Here is a 21,228-nt window from a genome sequence, read left to right on the forward strand (position 1 = left end):
TGAAAAGTAGAGACTATGACTGGTGTTTAATATATTTGAGAGGGATTTAAAGGAAGGATAAGATTGAGGGTTTTTTTTTTTTTCCTAATTCCCTTCCTATAATTTTGCCCATTTATTCAGCAAGTATTCATGAAGTGCCTGCTTTCTCCTAGCATAGACGACAGGAAGAGTATTCCTGGTAGAGGTAAGTGCTACTAATTTATGCTCTAACCATTCAATACAAATGCTGTACTTTGTTTCATATATGATGTGTGACCCAGCATCTAGATAAAGGCTTTTAATTTGGGTTGTTTCCCCAACAGCATTCATGAGTCCCACTACTCGAGGAGCATTTAATGGTAAGAAGCAAAGCGCATAGTCAGGGGGACATGTATTCAATAGTATTTATTGAGGCAGGTACTTTATATAAGACTTAATGTTATGAGTAATTTAGTTTTTTGAAAACGACCACCAGTCGAAGATAGAAGAGAGTGGGACAGTTTTAAAGTTGAGCACAAAATGTATTCTTGTTCTGGAAGGGAGAAGGAAGGTGTGGAAAGAAGGCCGACAAGGCAAGTTGAAGACAAGATTCCCGACTGGGAGAAATTCAGTGCCCACCAAAGTCATGTCCACTCAAACAGGGACAGAGGATCTGCTACCTGCTGGAAGACACGAAAGGTGACTTGTGCTAAGGTGCGCTCCGCCTGTCGCGCCGCAAGCCGCACGGGGGGGGGTGGCCCGCGCGTCCTGCAGCGTCGGGGACAGCCGGCCCCCTCCCCTGGGGCCCTGACACCCCGCGCTCCGCGTGCCTGGGCCGGCCCCGCCCCCAGCCGAGGCGGGGCGCGGGAGCCCCGCCCCCAGGGCGCGCGGGCCAATGGGCTGGGGCGCGGGGGGCGGGGCGCGGCCGGGGGCGGGGCGAGCGGGCGGCGCGGCGGCGGCCGGAGCTGCTGGGGCGGCGGCGGCGGCGGCGGCGGCTCGGCCGGGCGTCCGCGGGCCGTGGGGGATGGGGGCGGCGCGCTGCGGCCCTCGGCGGGGGCGGGGGCGGGGGCGGCGGCGGCCGTGACTGCTGGGCGGGCGGCGGCGTCCGGGCGGCGGGATGGAGCGCCGCGGTGAGTGCGGGGCTCGGGGCGCGGGGCGCGGGGCTCGGGGCCGGACGGTCGCGGCGCGGGGTGTGGGTGGCCCACGCGGCGGCCCGGAGCGGGGGCGGGGGCGGGGGCGGCCCGGCGGGGTCGGGCGGTGTCCTCGGGGCTCCGGGTCCTCCGGGAGCGGCGCTGCCGGAGCCCCGGGACCCGGGGTGCGTGTCCTGAATCAGGCGCGGCCGCGGGGGAGAGGCTCGGGGCGGCTTTCGTCCCCTTCCAGGCGCCCCCGGAGCGTCCTGCAGCCCCTCGCCCCTTTCTGGCCACGCGCCCTGGTCGCCTCGGTGCGCAGTGCAGGGGTCCCCCCCCCCCCGCCCCTTTCCCCCATCGGCTCCCTCCACCGGGACTTCACGTTCGTCATCCTCACTTGGGATCTTTTTGGAAGTTTGGTGGCGTTTTCTGAAATTTCAGTCTGACAAATGCAAAGGATGAGATAAAATAACAGACATCTCGTGTTCCATATCTACCTTTGCTTATCACACTTCAGGCCACCGAGGCCCAGACTGTATTATTTGGAGAGGTGGGGGGAGCACTGAAGGTGGAAAGACACTCCTTTTCCCTTCAGATAGAAATGTGCCCCCACTCGTGCGTCTCCGCCCCTCTCTCCGCACCACTCCCCCCGCCCTACCCGTCTTTTCCCCGGTACCTGCCCCTTCACCCCCCCACCCCCACCCCCCGCGTCCACCTTTTCCCGAGCCTTGGCTCTAGGGCAAGTCCGGTGCTTTGCAAAATGAAATGGACAGGCGGGGGCTTGCAGCTCCTGGGAGGATGTATCCCTGTGAGTTTGTTTCCCTGGATGTCCCAGGACCCTGGGATGGAAACTTGGTGCCCGGAGCCGCCTTCCTTTGGCCGGGAGAGTAGCTGTCCTTGCCTTTGAGCCCCCCTGAGGTGTCCAGAGTCTATCTCGCTTCCCTTCCCCCGCCCCCAACCACTACTCTACAGACGAGGGCGAGATGCTTTTTCTTTTCTTTCTTTCTTTTTTTTTTTTTAAAGATTTTATTTATTTATTCATGATAGTCACAGAGAGAGAGAGAGGCAGAGACACAGGCAGAGGGAGAAGCAGGCTCCATGCTGGGAGCCCGATGTGGGATTCGATCCCTGGTCTCCAGGATCGCGCCCTGGGCCAAAGGCAGGCTCCAAACCGATGCGCCACCCAGGGATCCCTTTTTCTTTTCTTTTAATCTTTGTTTTCACTACCCCTCTGTACCTTGTGGGGTTTGTTTGCTTGCTTGCTTATTTATTTTTTAACGTCCCCAGTCTCCTGATGTTGAGTATTTTGGGAGTGTTAAGAAGTGTTTTGTGTAAGATACAGGACGCTGATGGAGCCAAAATTGCCATAGGGCTTTTTGTTCCTCAATTATCGTTTCCTTTCCTCTCTTATTGAGAATAAGCTTTGCCTCTTCATCCAGTTTAGGAAAGGGATTTTCTCTTCAAGAATTCACGAGTAAAGAAGTCAGAACAAATTATGAGAATCTTGGAGACTTAGATTCCTCTCTTCAGAGATTTCTTTAGGCAGTTTGCCAGAAACGCATAATTAGAAATACTTCCTGATTGTAGGAACAGTGCAAGTGAGTGACGCTTAAGCTTAAATTTAATTAGCTTTAATGGTACAAATAGCTCTGGTCTCCAGATTCTCTCTCTCTCTGTCTCTTTTTAAGATGTTTATTTATTTATTCATGAGAGACACAGAGAGAGAGAGAGAGGCAGAGACATAGCAGAGGGAGAAGCAGGCTTCCAGAGGGGAGCTTGGTGCGGGACTGGATCTCAGGACCCTGGAATCACGACTTGAGCCAGAGGTGCCCCTAGTCTCCCAATTTTAAGAAGGGTTAGAGAGTGAACTTGAGAGAAAGTTTACTTAGGCCTGGGTAGAAAATGTTTCAGTCCCCAAATTGGTAGGAAATAGAACTTTGGCTGAGATGAAGAACGCACTGTTTGGCAAATATGTGTTGGCTGATCATTCCCACTCTGCCCACCTGCCTAAAATAGAACATCCACCCAAATTATCGGTGCCTTCACTTTGCATCTGTAGAAGCCCTTGATCTAGGAATGTGGACTTCCACAGCCACTGCTGTTGGTCCCAGGAGTCAGCACTGTGCTGAACAAAGCTCACACCCAGAAGGCCCCCTGGAAGGATTTGCATTCCTGTGCTATTGGTGATTCATTCAGCAGTCACCCAGATACGATAGTTTCATCCCACTGTATATGACATAGGGTCCTGTGGAACCTTTCAGTCTATCGTATAGAAGTAGCTAGTTCCAGATACATAGAGCCCAATGCATACTATATTGGGTTACACAAGAAAGGTATATTGAATGTCCTATAGGAAAGTAGAGGGATGATTTATTTTCAGTGGAGGGAATGAAAAGGCTTCTTGGAAGGAATGATGTTTTGTGTGAGATTGAAATTAGGAGAACAATTTCAATAAACACAGAAGGCAGAAAGCTTTGCCCTTCTGGATAGAATTGCTGGTTATCTCTAATGCACACCAGAATGTTAGTGATCAGCTCCGTGATTCTGCTTTGAAAGCTATTTTGCTTTTAATTTCCTACCTCACCTCCAGATGATAACGGGCCACAATACATAAAGGATATATTGATGTGTAAAGAAACAAGGAGGTTTAAAAGGAAAGTCAGGAACACATTTTGGTATAGTAGGATTTTTGTGGCATGTTTATCCTTCCTTCTTGATCTTTATTATTACTCTGATAAGCAATAATCCATGATATAGAAAAAGAGCCATTTGATTATACTGCCTCCCTAGATAAGAATTTTTGTTTTCCTTAGAAAATGTTTCAATATTTGTCATTGAGAAAGTTTTCAAACACCATAGTCTTCCTTTCTAAGGAGGAAAATGGAAAACAGTTTGAAAAGTATTAAGGAAGGGAGTCAGTTGAGTTTGAAAGACTATTCAAATGTAACATTTTATATTTTATAGTTTATTTATCTAATACTCATTGAGCACTAAGCATGCCATCAGATTTTTATACACTTTGAGTTTTGACAAATGTGTATACCCATGTAATTACCTCCATAATCAAGATATTAAAACATTGCCATCACCCAAAAAGTTCCCTCATGCTCATTTGGAACTCCGCCACCACGGCACCTGTCCCCTGGCAATCAGTCATGCTTTTTGTTACAAAAGATTAGGTTCATCATCTTCTAGAATTCATGTAAATGGAATTATACAGTATATATTCTTCTGTGCCTAACTTCTTTCATTTAGCATAATGCTTTTGAGATTCATCCATGGTTTTTTGCCATATCATGGATATCTATTGTTAAATAGTATTCCATGGTAAGGCTATATCACAGTTTGTTTATGCATTCATTTGTTGATGGACATTTGATTTTTCTCCCTTTTTTGACTACGAAAAAAGCTGCTATGTGCTTTTATGTAAAAGTTTTTGGATGAATGTATTTTTTCATTTCTGCTGGGTTGTATGGTAAACGTATGTTTAATTATGTAAGAAACTGCCAGCCTGTTTTCCAAAGTGGTACCTCATGTAGCAGCAATGTGTGAGAGTTGTAATTACTCTACGTCCTACGCAAAATTTGGTATTTAAATCTAGCTAAAATTAAGAATTCGAGTAGATATTTAGTGGTGTCTCATTGTGGTTTAAATTTGCATTTCCCTGATCCTAATGATTTCATGTGCTTCTTGCCCATTTGTGTGTCTTCTTTTGCAAAGTTTCTGTTGAAATATTTTATTCGTTAATTTATTGGGTTTGTTTTTTACTGAGTTGTAACAGTTCTTGATTAATTTGGATACAATTCCTTTGTCAAATATTTTCTCCCAATTTGTGGCTTAGCTTTTCTTTTTTCTTTTTTCTTTTTTCTTTTCTCTTTTTCTTTTCTCTTCTCTTCTCTTCTCTTCTCTTCTCTTCTCTTCTCTTCTCTTCTCTTCTCCTTCCTTCCTCCTTCCTTCCTTCCTTCCTTCCTTCCTTCCTTCCTTCCTTCCTTCCTTCCTTCCTTCCTTTCCTCACTTTCTTTCTTTAAGATTTTATTTATTCATAAGAGACACAGAGAGAGGCATAGAAAGAAGCAGGCTCCCTGCAATGAGCCTGATGTAGGACTCTATCCCAGGACCCTGGGATCACAACCTGAGCCAAAGGCAGATAGATGCTCAACCACTGAGCCACCCAGGCATCCCTTGTCTTTCATTTCAAGTTGTTTTTCAAAGAGCAGGAGGGTTTTTTTTTTTTTGAGCAGGAGTTTTAAATTTTGATGAAGCCCAGTTTACCAATGTTTTCTTTTGTGGTTCTTGCTTTTTGTGTCTGTTTGAGAAATTGCTCCCTAAATTTTCTCCCATGTTTTCTTTAAAAGAGGAGTTCTCAAACATTTTCCTAAAGGGCTAGATTATAAATATTTTAGGCTTAAAGACGATGGCACCTCAGCTATTCAGCTCTGCTGTTATAGCTTAAAAGCTGTTATTGACAATACATAAAGAATTAGGAATGGCTGTGTTCTTCCAACACTTTTATTTATAAAAACAGGCAGCTGCCCCCTCTGAATCCTGAATTTAAGAGGCTGATAGATTTAGGTTTTATGTTTAGGTCTGTGATACATACTGCGTTTAATTTAAGGTATGCTATGAAGTAAGGGTCCAGGAGCATTTGTTTCTCATATGGATATCAAGTTATTTCAGCAACATTTATTGAAAAGACTATCTTTTCCCCCATTGAATTACTTTGACACCCACCTCTTGAAAATCAATTAACTGTGTTACATGGTTTTGTTTCTGGACTCTTAATGTTGATGTGTGTCTCTATATCAATATCATGCTATTTTGACGACTGTAGCTCTGTAGTTAAGTCTTGAAATCAGGTAGTATAAGTCCTCAAACTGGGTTCTTTTTCAAAATTGTTTTGGCTGTTCCAGTTCCTTTATGTATTCATATACATTTTAGACTCAATTTCTACAAAAAAGCCAAGAGGTGTATAATTTAGGATTGCTTCAAACTATAGATCAATTTGAGAGAAATAAAAGTCTTATCTACATTGAGTCTTCCAATCCATGAACTTGGTAGACTTGTTGATTTATTCAGTTCTTTAGTCTCTTGCATTAATGTTTTATAGTTTTAAATTTAGAATCTTGTATGTGTTTTATTAAAAAATCTTGTCTTTTGATGTTATTGTAAATGGTATTAATCTAAAATTTTACTATCCAATTGTTTCTAGTATGTAGAAATAAAATTGAAATATATTGACTTTATGTTCTGTGACCTTATAATATTCATTTATTTGTTATAGTAGCTTATTAGTAGGTTCCTTAGGATTTTCTAGGTATACAGACATGTCAACTTGGAATAAAAAGTATTTTACTTTTTCCTTTTTGATCTGAATGTGTTTTGTTTCTTTGTTTTGTTCTATTGTACTGGCAGAGACCTTCAGTAACAATATTAATCCTTATCCTTTTTTTTAAAGATTTTATTTATTTATTCATGAGACACAGAGAGAGAGAGAGAGCGGCAGAGACACAGGCAGAGGGAGAAGCAGGCTCCATGCAGGGAGCCCATCATGGGACTCGATCCCTGGTCTCCAGGATCACGCCTTGGGCTGAAGGTGGCACTAAACCGCTGAGCCACCCCGACTGCCCTATTAATCCTTATCTAAAGAGGAAAACATGGTCCTTCATCATGATATTAGCTATAGATTTTTTGTAGATGCCTTTAGCAGGTTGAAATTATTTTCTGGGCAGCCCGGTGGCTCAGCGGTTTAGTGCCACTTTCAGCCCAGGGCGTGATCTTGGAGACCCGAGATCAAGTCCCACATCGGCTCCCTGCATGGAACCTGCTTCTCCCTCTGCCTGTGTCTCTGCCTCTCTCTCTCGCTCTCTCTCTGTCTCTCATGAATAAGTTTTTAAAAATTTTTTTTTAATTTATTTATGATAGTCACACAGAGAGAGAGAGAGAGAGAGAGAGAGGCAGAGACATAGGCAGAGGGAGAAGCAGGCTCCATACACTGGGAGCCCGACGTGGGATTCAATCCCAGGTCTCCAGGATCGCGCCCTGGGCCAAAGGCAGGCGCTAAACCACTGCGCTACCCAGGGATCCCTCTCATGAATAAATTTAAAAAAAAAGAAATTATTTTCTATGCAGACTGCTTTAATCATGAATAGATTTCGAATTTTAGCAAATGGCTTTTCTCTATTGAATATTAAAATAAACTTTCTTTCCTGGGACAAGTCCTTCTTGGTCATAGTGTATTATCCCTTTTTATATATTGTTGGATTTGACTTACTAATGCTCTTAAGAAATTTGGCCTGAAGTTTTCTTGTAATGTCTTTGATTTTGTTATCAGGGTAATGTTGATCTCATACGATGAGTTGGGAAGTGTTCCTGTCTCCTGTATTTTCTGAGAGTTCTTGTAGGATTACTTTATCTGGTTCAATAGATTTCATCATTAAGTCCATCTGGGTCTGCAGTTTTCTTTGTAGACATTTTAAATTATGAGTTTAGTTTCTTTAATACATAGAAGGCTATTTAGATTTTCTGTTTCTTGTGTTAGGTTTAGTCATTTGTGTCTTTGGGAATTTTCCCATTTCACCTGAGTTGTTGAACTGGCAAAATTTTTGTAACTTTCCCATTACTCTTTTAATATCAGTAGAGTCTGTACTGATACTTCTCCTTTCATTCGTGATATTAGCAATTTGCATTTTCTCCCTTTACTTTTCAATCAGTCTAGCTAGATATTTATCTATTTAATTGCTCTTTTAAAAAAAATCAGCTTTTAGTTATACTGATTCTTCTCTGTTGTCTGTTTTCCATATCAATTTCTACTCTTACCATTAGTTCCTTTCCTTTACTGTGTGTTTGATTTGCTCTTCATTTTCTGGCCACTTAAAATGAAAGCTTAGATCATTGATTTTCAAACTTTCTTTATAAAAGCATCTAAAACTGCATATTTATCTAACTACGGCTTTTGCTGTGTAAATCACACATTTTGAAATGCTGTGTTTTCATTTTTATTCAGTTCAAAATATTATTTAAAAGTATATTTTATAATTTCCAAATATTTGAGGATTTTCCAATTATTTTACTATTATTAATTCCAAATTTAAATTTGTTTGGGTCAGAGAACATATCCTATATGATTTCAACCCCCTCACATTTATTGGGACTTTTTGTATGGTCCATTTATATGGTCTTAGTAAATATTTTATGGTCATTTGAATATAATGTGTACTCTGCTGTTGTTGGGTGGAGTTACCGTAAATGTCTATTAGGTCAAGTTGGTTGATAGTATCGTTCAAATTTTCTACATTCTTACAGATTTTCTGTTATTTGTTCCATCAATTAATGAAAGAGGATGGTTGAAGTCTTAACTGTCATTGGGATTTGTCTATTTTTCCTCACATTTCTGTCCATTCCTGCCTCATATATTCTGGAGCTCTTTTTAGGTACAAACATTACTTAGGATTATATCTTTATGAAGAATGACTCATTTACCATTATGATACTCTAGCCCTGGGAAAACTCCTTTTCTGATATAATAGAGTTACTTCTCCTTTCTTTTAATTTGTATGTGGATGATGGATCTTTTTCTGTTGTTTTGCTTTCAATCTATCTCAGTCTTTAGATTTCAAATCTATTTCTGATAGGCAGTATGTAGTTGAGTTTTATTTTCATATTCAATTTGATAATCTCTGCCTTTTTATAGGGGTGTTAGAGTATTTATATTTAGTGTAATAATTGCTCTGATTGGGTTTAGGTCTATCATCTTGTTGTTTGTTTCTAATTTTTCTCATCTGTTTGGTTTTTTCTTCTTTTTATTCTTGTCCTGCGTTCTTTGGATTAACTCCTTAAAATTCCATTTTTGTCCTCTATTGGCTTCCTAAATGTATCTATGAAGATTTTAATATACATTTTAGCTTTCTTTTATTATTTTCTTATTATTATACACCTTCAAATAATATTATGTTACTTTACAGATAATCTAAGGATCTTATTGTATAGTTTTATTTTCCTCCTTATTTGTGCTATTATCATAAATTTTACTTCTGTATATGTTGTTAATGCCATGACACATTGTTGTTACTTTTGTTTTAAAAATGAATTTAAAAAAATGAATTTTTTAGGGTGCCTGGGTAGTTCAGTTGGTTAAGCATCAGCCTTTGCCTCAGGTCATGAGCCCCCAGGTCCTGGGATTGAGCCACATCAGCTCCCTGCTCAGTGGAAAACCTGCTTCTCCTTCTCCTACTCCCTCTTCTTGTGGTCTTCTCTCACTCTTTCTGTGACAAAGAAATAAAATCTTTAAAAAACATAAATATGAATTTTTTAAATTTACAGAATGAGGCTTGTTTTAAAGTTTGGGGGGTGAATCTATACTATTAACACATGCCATTTTGGGATCTCTTCTTCAGTGTTCATCAGGTCTTTCAACTCTGGCTGATGAAAACTCAGAAGTCTTCAAGCCCTGTGGGAACCCTGAAAACTGTTTAGTTACAGCTCCCTAGAAATTCTTTGTCCGTACTTGTGGGGTTTCACTCACACATGTGCAGCATTTAGCAAGAGAAGAAAGAAATTGTCTGTGCAGGGCAGCCTGGGTGGCTCAGCCGTTTAGCGCTGCCTTCAGCTGAGGGCCTGATCCTGGAGACCCAGGATCAAGTCCCACGTCAGGCTCCCTGCATGTAGCCTGTTTCTCCCTCTGCTTGTGTCTCTGCCTCTCTCTCTCTCTCTCTCTCTCTCTCTCTCGACACAGTCTTTTTTGAGTAAATAAATAAAATCTTTTAAAAAAGAAAAGAAAAAAACAGAAATTGTCTGTGCAAATTACTGGAGCTCATCATTTGCCTACCTCCTTCTTCTTTGGTACCCTGTGCTACAGATTCTAGCTGCCCCAGTCTGCTCTGCTTGTCTATTTCCTGTGCCATGGTCTAGAATATGCCTCCAGGCAGAGAGTTGGGGCTGTTGAGGGCCTACCTCATTTGTTTGCAATCCCATGTCTTACGGATCATAGTTCTATGCTGTCCGTAGTCCAGTTCTGAAAAGAATATAGTAGGAGGGCAAGTCTGGTCTCATTTATTCCTCCTGTATTTGATGTATCTAAAAATTTAATCCTTTTTTGATCTAGAGATTTCTTTGCATCTTTTTCCTTGCAATTTATTTAAGAAATTGTGTTATTTGCTCTATTAAAAAACCCACAGTCTAGATTTTGCAGGGTGCGTCCTGTGATATAATCTAGCATGTTCCTCTGTTTTCTCTATTGCTTATAAATTACTATTTAGGCCTAGAGCAGAGTTTGTCAACCTTGACATTATTTCTCAAACTTGACACTATTTGGTCCTGATAATTCTGTTAGGAGTGGAGGTATAGGGTTGGGGGGGGTGCTCTCCTGTGCAAGTAAGATGTTTTAGAGGCATCCCTTTCCTCTACCCACTAGATGTCAGTACAACCCCCTCCCCAGTTGTGATAACCAAAAATGTCTCCAGACATTGTAAAATGTTTTTAGACTCATGTTCTGTTATGAAAAGTAGGCTACCTAAACTACAGAAACAATGTCCGGAATATGAAAACACCTACCTAGCAAAAATGGTAATACTGACTAGTTAACACTGCAGAGAACACATGTAAAAGATCTTAACAATAGGCAAATAGAGGCTTTATAGACTAGCTGACCCAAGAGCAACATTATAGAGAATGTGAGTTTCTGTTTCAGAAAGAAAAAATGATAGACATAATAATAATGTAAATTGGTAAAAACACAAATAGCTTATTTTAAATTATATGTTGCTTCCATAAATGTTATTTTTTTCCTGCAATTCATTGAACATTTTAAGATGTTGGACTTCTACAATAGATATACAGATGGGTTTACTTTTTTTTTTTTGTAGCACTTTAAAATTTAATTATAAGCCAAGAATTTTGAACTTATAGAAAGATATTATTTGTGTGATATAAGATTACTTAAAATGCAAGTTGGGAGAATTAATAAAATAAGCCTTTTAATTTTAAGGTGAATTGCCATTTTGGCAAATGTTTCCAAATGTTATTATCCTCCTTAACTAAGGAACGAGGGTGGAGAAGATGACAGATAATTGATCTATTTTTTTAAAGATGTAAAGGATGGGATTGGGAGACTTCTCAAAATTTCCCTCCTAACCTTACTAATATTCATTGAAGACCCACTCTCTGTCAGATTCTATGCACAGTCGTTACATTTTGAGATGATGTAAAGGTAGATCTGGTGGGAAGGGTCTTGAGGTTAAGCCAGAGCAGAGCTGAGGGGCAGACTTTCCTCCCGTGAGCTCCCTAGGGGTTGCCCTGCCCCTACCATCATTGGCCTTCAGAAACCTGTCCTCTTTCCCTATTTGTCTCCTTCGGTTTAGTCATGAGCACTTCCATGGTGAGTGTCCATGGTGTATCATTCTCCTCCAGTGGAGTTTGAAGATGTTAGGTGTCTTCAGCATTTCTAGTGCTTTTGAAACTGGTATGGTTATATTTAAGGTTGAATGGATATGTTTTTAAAAATCAGGCCTACAAAAATAATGGTAGAGCCCAGCAATCAGGGAGCCTGGAGTTCTTGTATTTATCTTTTTCACATAACAACATAGGGGCCTGATTGGCTTCACTTCCTTAGAACTGTGAGTCTTGTCCCTCTTCTCTTTCTCTGTCAGTGGGTAGTCTCTAGGTCTCTTTCTCTCTATCCTCCTCTTCTCTCTCTTCTCTTTATTCTGTCTCCATCTTTCTTTCTTTCTTTGCCTGCCCTTGTCTCTGCATCTTTGTCTTTTCCTCTCTGCCTTTCTCTGTTCTCCACAATTGTTTCTCACCTGCTCACACTTTTTTTCTCTCTCCCTCTCCACTTTTTCTCTTCCTCCCTCCTGTGTGCTCCTTACTGTTTCTGTCACACCATTGCCTCCTCTCCACATATCCTTGCTCCCTAACTGGACCTTATTCAAGACATTGTCGGTGGCATCATGAGGAGGCACACAGTCCTCCGTATTCAGGGTCATGGTGGATAAGATAGCACGAAGCGAGTCATATCATTTAAGATAGACATAAGGGGATGTTTGAGGTTGCACGAGTACCTCGGATTGCTTCCCCACAGTCTTATGATTTAGTCAGGGTTGCACTGCCCCAGTCCCCTTTTGGCCCAGAGGACTCCTGACCGCTCCTCTTACTAGTTTGTTTCCATGCGAGGCACCATCAGTTTCCGCGATGAGAATCCATGCTGCGTTTTTCTTTTTAAGTATGCTTAGAAGGACAGTTTGGTTTTGACATTTCCTGAGTATCTGCGACATGTCCTTAGTACGGTTGTATTTGGGGTTTGCAGGGGTAAATTTGTATGGATTGAATCTGAAAAATCCAGTGTGCAGCTAAAGTAACCAAGGAGCTGAGCGTTTCCATATTTATCTTTTCCAAGTAGCATCTGAGGGGCCACATTTGCTTTATTTAGCTAAGATTGTCTTTCCTGTAAAGGTTCAGAGATGTTCCCCTTCTCTTTGTCAATGGGTATTTTCTCCTTTTCTCACAACCAGTTGGTTCTATTATGCTTACTTTTTTTTTTTTTACATCGAAGTAGGTAGCCTCTCCCTTCTCTCTTTTATTTCTCATTCCCGTTTCCTCTGTCATCACCTTTTTCTGCATTCTTTGAGGTTTTACCTCCTCCTATGTCTGCACCCTCATTTTCTTTCTACTTTTCCTCCTCACACTCTCCCCTGTCTTTTTCTGCTTTCTCCCGTGGTGATAATTTTTCCGTCTCCACCACTACCCACAGTCACCCGGCCCATGTGCCCTCTGTTTCTCCATCAATTTTCTCCTGAATGTTCCAACACCGAGACAAAGGACACTGCCTGTTCCAGTGTGTGTTGTGATGTAGAATCTTACGTGCTTTGGGCCCCTGATGCCTTCCTCAATTATTCCATCTTTCTCCGACATTTTTCTCATTCTCAGTGAGTCCCGCAGTTTAAGGAAGTAATTTAGGCCTAAGTGGAAACTATTACCCTCTGCAGCGGGGAGTTGAGCCAGGCCTGTGTTACACTTTACCTGTGTGAGGTCTTGTTTTTGTCTTAAAGGCGTTGGAGAGGGAGGGACGGGTGGTCAAAGAGGTAACTTAAATGTCCGTTGCTCATCCGAGAAACTCCTGCTAGCCAGATCTAGCCATCAGGTGACTTGTGCTAAGGTGCGCTCCGCCTGTCGCGCCGCAAGCCGCACGGGGGGGGGTGGCCCGCGCGTCCTGCAGCGTCGGGGACAGCCGGCCCCCTCCCCTGGTGCCCTGACACCCCGCGCTCCGCGTGCCTGGGCCGGCCCCGCCCCCAGCCGAGGCGGGGCGCGGGAGCCCCGCCCCCAGGGCGCGCGGGCCAATGGGCTGGGCCGCGGGGGGCGGGGCGCGGCCGGGGGCGGGGCGAGCGGGCGGCGCGGCGGCGGCCGGAGCTGCTGGGGCGGCGGCGGCGGCGGCGGCGGCTCGGCCGGGCGTCCGCGGGCCGTGGGGGATGGGGGCGGCGCGCTGCGGCCCTCGGCGGGGGCGGGGGCGGGGGCGGCGGCGGCCGTGACTGCTGGGCGGGCGGCGGCGTCCGGGCGGCGGGATGGAGCGCCGCGGTGAGTGCGGGGCGCGGGGCTCGGGGCGCGGGGCGCGGGGCTCGCGGCCGGACGGTCGCGGTGCGGGGTGAGGGCGGCCCACGCGGCGGCCCGGAGCGGGGGCGGGGGCGGGGGCGGGGGCGGGCGGTGTCCTCGGGGCTGCGGGCCCTCCGGGAGCGGCGCGGCGGGGGTGGCCCGGGGTAGACGCTGATCACATTTAAGGCCAAGGCATAAGCGACCCTGCCCGCGTCCCGTCCTAAGACTGCCCGCCTTGTAACTTCTTTCGCCCTCGCGGCAGGTCCATGATCCTTTGACTTCCTTTTACGCGGGGCAAAGGGGTGACCCGCGGGGCAGGCAGCGGTGCCCGCGCGGGGGACGCCGGCGGCTGGGTGCCCGCGCCTGCTCGTGGCCCCGACCCCCGCTGCCACCTGTGCGGACGGCGGCCGGCTCCGGCGGGCGGGACTCCATCCCGGGACGACGAGCATTTCCAGCTGCACCGTCCGTGTCGCCTCCGGGGCTGGCCCGAGGGCTCCGGAGCGCAGGTGCGGGCCTCGGCCTCGGCCTCGGAGCTAAGCCGACTCCGTCGTGCAGGCTCCACTCGTTCGGGGCTGGACGCGTTGCATTTCCTCCCGACGGGCGAGCTCGGGTCTCCTCCACGTTAATCTTTTTGTGCTCATCCTCACGGAGGACTTGCCCCCCTCGCCGCCTTCGGAGGGGCAGGGCGGTCGCCCTGAAGGCGGGAGCGGAGCCGGGGCTTTCTCCGGCCGCGTCGGTGGCGGCGCCCGCGGCGGTCGCTGTCCACGGCTGCTCTTCTCGGCCGCCGCGTTCGCCCCTCGGGACCCAAGGACGGGGACGGGAGCGTGCTCTTCGGCTGGTCCGGGAGAGCCCTGCCTGCCAGGAATGCTAGACATTCTGGAGGCGTGGGAGGTTGGGCAGCTTCCTCTTTTTTAAACGTGCTAGGTTCTAGCTGCACAGGAATGAAGTGTATGTGCACTGCATGCCTCTCTTTAGAAATTAAAGTTATTTGCATATTACTGATAAAACCTTTTGACATGCCCCCATGCTTTTTGTTTTTGTTTTTGTTTTTTTGTTTTGTTTTGTTTTGTAGGGAGAGCTTTACAAAAACGTGATCGAAAACCTTCAGGATGATTTTTTTTTTTTTCTGATTTTTTAAAAGCATCTTTAAATAAATTCTGACCGAATCAGAAATTGTGCTGAAATAGCAGATTTCTGAAATATCTGACAATTTTTCCTGAGGTAGGAATAGTAAGAGGGGGAACTATTAAGTAAATATTTGGGGACACTTTCACACTCAATTAACCTGCTGCCTAAAATGAAAATACTTACATAGTGATTTGTTTTGGGGAGGATGAATGGGGCATGGGGCGTTTGATTAACACAGGCTACTCAGGTCTTGGGAAAGTCACGTTACAGTGTACTAGGTTAGTGTTCACATTTCAAATGTGCGTATCATTTAGAATTTACAAGGTACAGAGAAAGTAGTGCTGCACAGTAATCTGTCCGCTACAAAGTTTTTTGCCAAGTGAATAAAACATGTTTTTAATGTTGATGGTTTTGAGTTGGAAGAGATGCATGAGATTTAGGAGCGTTTCACAAATATTTTGCTCAATAGTCTGTTTGCACGGTTCAAACTTCACTTGGAAGCCATTTAGTAGGTTTCCACAGAGTCAGTTAAAGCTTCTGGAATTATTTCCAGTGCTATATTTCTTCTCAAAATCTGCAGTTATATTATGGTGAAGCCACATCTTGTTCATTACTTAAGTATATTAAAAAAATAATCTTCTACAATAAAGCACTGCTAGTAACAATGACAGTTATTGAGTCTTCATGATGAACCAGGTACAGTGTTAAGTGCTTTCCATATTATTACCTCATTTAATTAAATTGCCGGTTGCAGTATGTTTAGTAACTACATTTTATTGAGGATATTCATTTTAGGACATGGGAAGTTAGTGTGGATGATCTTGGAAAGTGTACATCCTCCAAATTTTTTCACTATCATGTTTAGTTTTATGAAAACTTGGATTCACTTTGCTATTTAAAATTTTTTTCAACTGTCAGATTTCCTTTTTTTAGTTTCCAGTATGAAAAATAGTAAAGTACATATAACAAAATTAGTACGTTACTCACCATAATGCTGACAAGAGGCAGAGTATAACCCTTTTTAGCTCCTCCCTCCCCTCCCCCGTTTTGTTTGCTTATAGATTTTCTTAGTCTTGAGTAAAAAATGTTTAAGCATCTTTGAAACACTGTTTACAACTTTGGGTTACTAATTTGACATAAAGGAAGATGGTGAAATAGGTGAATTGCTTAGGTGACTTATTTTATTTGAAACTTACAATATGTATCTTTCATAACCATCTTTTTACCAGTGACAGTGACTGATTACCTAATTTATGAAACTAAAAGCTGTCAAAATTAATCAGAGTGGCTTAAGTAAGCCACAAAAATGTTAAGTTAGGAATAGTTTTCTTAATTAGTGATTTGTTAAAGAGCTGCCCAAACATGGTACTTGAGTATTTTGTTTTTATTGTTGATGGGGAAACTTATTTATATACTAAAAAAAAAGTTGTCCTGGGCTCATTTTGAAATTATCTACACATTTAAGGATTAATGTTAGACCAATTTGACACTACCTTAAATATAGAAATTATGTTCTCAGAAATGATATTAACAAGAGTATTGAATAAAGAAGCATTACAAGCTATTAAAGAGGTAGAGAAATCTTATAGTCAGAAATAGAGAAACAAGAATCCAACTTTGATTCCAGTTTATGTAATCCTGCCTTTATTAGGTGTATATGCGTGGTTTTTCTTTTTTGAAAGACACTGTTTTATAGACAGATTTTTTGAATAACTGTATATATTTTCCATTTAAAACACAGCAACAATCCAAAGTTGACCTTTTTTGTTTCTGTAAAAATTAATCACCACTTTACACACTTATAAACCTGGTGTTCATTCTGCAAATTCATTTATTCTGCAAATAGTTTCAAGTAGTTCTTCCTCCTGTACCAAGCACTGTGCTTGAGCAGAAAACACATGGTTAGCAGACTGACATGGTCTTGATTTCCTTGAGATGGTAATCTAGATAGGAAAACATGAATCATCGATTGAACTTTGGTAAGTGATGAAAAGTGTAAGATGCTATGATGCATCTAACTGAAGATTCTGTTCTGGTTTGGTGATGGTAGTTAAAGAGGCAGAGGTGGTCCAGGAAGACTTCTTTGAGGAAGTGGTCTTTGAGCTGAGGGTGAGAATAAGCAAAGAAAGGGGAAGGAGTAGTCCAGGCAAATGGAACTGTGTATAGACAGGACCCTGAGTCAAATAGTTATTTTCAAGTTGTAGGGCCATGGACCCATTATGAATATGAAACTCAATTTGATGGGCTGTAGCCAGAATTTTAAAAAGTGGAATGGGATAGGATAGAAAACATCTGAGCACATCACCTGGTTCCCAAGCCGGAATCTGTTTTATGTTTTATACATTCCAACAAACCCACCACACACAAACATAACATACTTAATGTGTGTACTGGCTCAGGATGCTAAATTGTTTTCTACCGTGGGTCATGGTAAACAAATACTGTTGGAAAATGAGAAGGGAATGTGTGTGGCAGGAATGTTGAGAGTGTCAAGTAGTATTTATGACTCCAGATGACATTGCAGAAGTAGGTAGGAGCCAGATCTCATGTGCCTTATAGGTCCCAGTAGATTCTCACTTGTCCTTTGGAAGAGTTTTGAGCAGAGAAATGACACGCTAGAATTCATGTTTTGAATAGTGTACTCACTACATTTGGACTGGGACAAGAATGGATGTGGAGAGATCATTAGGAAACTAGTAACAATAGCTCAGACAAGAAATGATGATAATTCACTTGCTGTGATAGTACAGATAGAAGTAGATAGGCTAAAGATACTGCAGATTCTATAGAATTGGGTGAGGTATAGGAAAGAATAAATGATAAAATATCTTACACATGATCTAAAAGTGAATATTACATAAAACTTCCTACTGTAAATTTCACAGAAGTTCTTAGTAATTCTACCTTTTTTGAAAGTATCAAAATGTTGAAGACAAAATATTTGAAAAATGTTTTAATGATAATGCTTGAGCTAACTTAATTCTTCCAGTAATTTCCTTTCTGATTCAAGAAATGCAAACAGAATTAGGACTTCTCAATTCTGGAGAGGTAAAATGTGAAGATGAAACAGAAACTTAAGATTTTCTTGAGTTTCAACTGTGTGTCAGGATTAAGTGTTTTACATGTGAGGTCTTTTAATATTGTGTCCCCTTTTTATTCTCACACAGCCTGTAAGCAAAATTGTACAGGTTACACATTTAGAAAATACTGAGCCAGAAGTCATGTATAACTCTTTCTCATTTCAAAAGATTGTGGTTTTACTATACCATCTTAAAATTACCAAAAGTATTGCTCCGATATTCAGACGTTTATTTGTTCAACTAATCAGAATGTATCAGATTGGTGGGTACCCTTAGAACTTGTTTTCGAAAAAGAAATACTCTTGCTGAAACTTGATAATCTAGAATATGTGTGTGTGTATGTATTATTATTGAGAACTAACTGTAATTGAACTTCTTTTATGTGTTCGACACTTCCATACTATTGTCTCTTTTAATGCTTTCAATAATCTCACGAGGTAGGTATTCCCGTTTTATAAGTGAGCATACCAAAATAAAGAGATGATTAACAGCTTGTCAGGACAGACATAGTAAATGATGGAGGGGATTTTGAAAACAGGTCTTTTCTTTTGTTACAGCTCATATTGCATCTTTATTTTTGAAGCTGATGTCATGGAAGTAGAGTGTGTTCTTCCGCCAAGTGACTTTTCAGAACAACTTTTACAATTAAAAAAATTCCGTACCCTAGGAGTTAAGAAGCTATTAAGAGAATGGATTTTGGCAACAAGGCAGATCTGGGTTTTAAGTACCAGTTCATCATTTTTTTAGCTGAGAGTTTGGCAAATGATTTAACCTCCAAAGCTCAGGTTGTTTATTTGTGAAATGAAGGGAATAGTAATTTGGATATAAGAGTTGTCAAGATTACTAGCACTTAATAAATAAATTCGTAGTACAGTGTTTGTTGTTGTCCTTAATAGAATACTGAGGTGGGCTATGGGCTGTTTGTGGAAACCTCGTATAATGTTTCCCCGGTTGATGTGGTATTTGCATTTCTCTCTTGTTTTTTCTCCCTTCCACTTAAGGATTTCCGTTTTTCTGACTGTTCTATGGAAGGATGATTGCTCACAAACAGAAAAAGACAAAGAAAAAACGTGTTTTTTCATCAGTTCAACTCTCTACTGATGTTACAACTCCTGAAATGGGGCTCAAGTCTATAAGTTCCAATTCCATTTTTGATCCGGATTACATCAAGGAGTTGGTGAATGATATCAGGAAGTTCTCACATATGTTACTATATTTGAAAGAAGCTATTCTTTCAGGTTTGTCAACTATTTTCTCTTAGCATTCTTATTAGATAGTTTATAAAATTTTAAATGCCAGCCTAGCTACAGATAAATGCATACACAGTAGTTGGAACAGGGTATACTGCTTTAGTTATTTTGTGACTTTCCCCCTCAAATGTTTGGTGTTATGGTGTAAACTATTTTATTATCAGTGATAGTGCAATACTTAATAGAAACGGTAAGTGTGAGGGAACAAGAATATAAAAAACAGAACTCAGTCTTTGGTTCTTTTAGGCCCATTTGACATGGGAGAATTTTAGATCGTTGGGATTTCAACCTTCTCATTAATGGTAACACAGTGCCTTGATTAGCCTTTAATAAGCAGACTAATGTTTATCATTTACATTTTGGAAACTTCTGCCTCAATTCAGTTTTCCATATTGTTCTTAAAACTTAATCTAGAATCACTGCATTTGAGTGAATTTTTTTTTCCTCAAAAATCATACTTAATTCTGTTTGCTGTTCTATAACCTATTCTTCAATTAAGGGATAATCCCTGTCTAGTTAGAAATGGATAATGGAGCACAAGACTCGATTCTTCTAAAGAGCTGCATACATCTTGATTCCCCAACTTGATCTTAGTCCCTGAGTCTTTTTTTTTAGATTTTATTTATTCATGAGAGAGACAGAGAGAGAGAGAGAGGCAGAGACACAGGCAGAGGGAGAAGCAGGCTCCATGCAGGGAACCTGACGCGGGACTTGATCCCAGAACTCCAGGATCATGCCCTGGGCCAAAGGCAGTGCTAAACCGCTGAACCACCCAGGCTGCCCAGTCCCTGAGTCTTTTAACTTTTAATTTATATTAAATGTTTTATATTCAAATTTGATGGCAATGATAATAAAGATACAGCCCCCATTCTTTGTGATAAATAATTCATTTCTATATTCATAATGGTAGGTCTGCATGTAGAAAATGAATATTCCTATGACCTCCTTGTGCATCATAGACATAAGAGTTCAATCTTTATTTTCTATGTATATAAGATACATATTCATTTTCTGATCTGTCTTCTAGTAAAAAGACTAAAATCACATCTTGTACTGAATGCTGCTTTCAAGTGTTTATGTCTAACCTAGTGTTCAATTTGAAATGCTCCGAATAACTGGACTTGAATTGTAGCCTCAAATTTTTAGTATTTGAATTTTCCTTAAAGCAATCCTGATTTGTGACTATATATAATATTACTTTAAAAATAAGTTGCCTGTATTCCTGTTCATTTTAATAGCTTAATTTTAAAGTCTAATTATGGTTGATTAAATGGTAATAAAGTTTTCTTTTTATTGTGGAAAGGTATTCTAAGTATATTAAGCATTCTACTGGGAATAAACTTCTTATCAAAATAACACCATCTGCTGTTTATTTTTAAAGAAGTCTAGTTTTAAATAAAGGCTGTTCTTAACTGGGTTGTTTTAAACTTATTTATTTATTTACATATAGTAAAAGTCATCCTTTTTGATATAAGTTCATTAACTGGGCTAATTTTGAAAGTGAAATTTAAAATGATACCTTGAATGAACAAATCATTTACCTCAATTTAGGGTAAAATCTGATTTTCTTTAATGTATCAATTTAAGTAAGTGCTCATTAATATAAATAAGATATTTAGTTACGATTTTTATTTGTTTTTATTTGTTTTCCTCAGGAGATTTATGTCATTTACAAATCCTGATCTTGCATATTTATCCTTTGTCTCACAGATTTAAAATGATAATAATTTAAAACAAGTTGGAAACCTCTTTATCTTCAGTTTTGTCATGTGAATTTCAGTTTGTGAATAGATAATTCAGAGACTAGGAAAGAAGAGGATTGAAAGCTGATCCTAAGTGAGAAAAGAGAAAATTTATAAATAAGATGACAAAAGGAGACTACCCCTTGAGATAAAAGTATGCATATGTAAATATAGTTTTTATGGAAATTTAATATTAAAAATTTATAAAGATATGCCCCTTTATTTTATTTTTTTTAAGATTTTATTTATTTATTCATGATAGTCACAGAGAGAGAGAGAGAGAGAGAGAGGCAGAGACACAGGCAGAGGGAGAAGCAGGCTCCATGCAGGGAGCCCGACGTGGGATTCGATCCCGGGTCTCCAG

At 41.4% G+C, this 21,228-nt stretch overlaps 1 protein-coding gene across 1 annotated transcript in view; it reads left to right on the forward strand.

The window, feature by feature from the left end:
* Positions 1–13,588: 13,588 nt before the first annotated feature.
* Positions 13,589–21,228, forward strand: part of ARHGAP29 (Rho GTPase activating protein 29) — a 66,038-nt gene continuing 58,398 nt past the window's right edge. Inside the window, exons 1-2 of the mRNA XM_038541297.1 lie at positions 13,589–13,649; positions 18,874–19,110. Coding sequence (XP_038397225.1) covers positions 18,906–19,110 — 205 coding nt within the window. The 5' untranslated portion in view covers positions 13,589–13,649; positions 18,874–18,905. The remainder of the gene's footprint in view (positions 13,650–18,873; positions 19,111–21,228) is intronic.

Source organism: Canis lupus, chromosome 6, assembly GCF_011100685.1.
Source record: "Canis lupus familiaris isolate Mischka breed German Shepherd chromosome 6, alternate assembly UU_Cfam_GSD_1.0, whole genome shotgun sequence".
In the NCBI taxonomy this organism is placed as follows: Eukaryota; Metazoa; Chordata; class Mammalia; order Carnivora; family Canidae; genus Canis; species Canis lupus.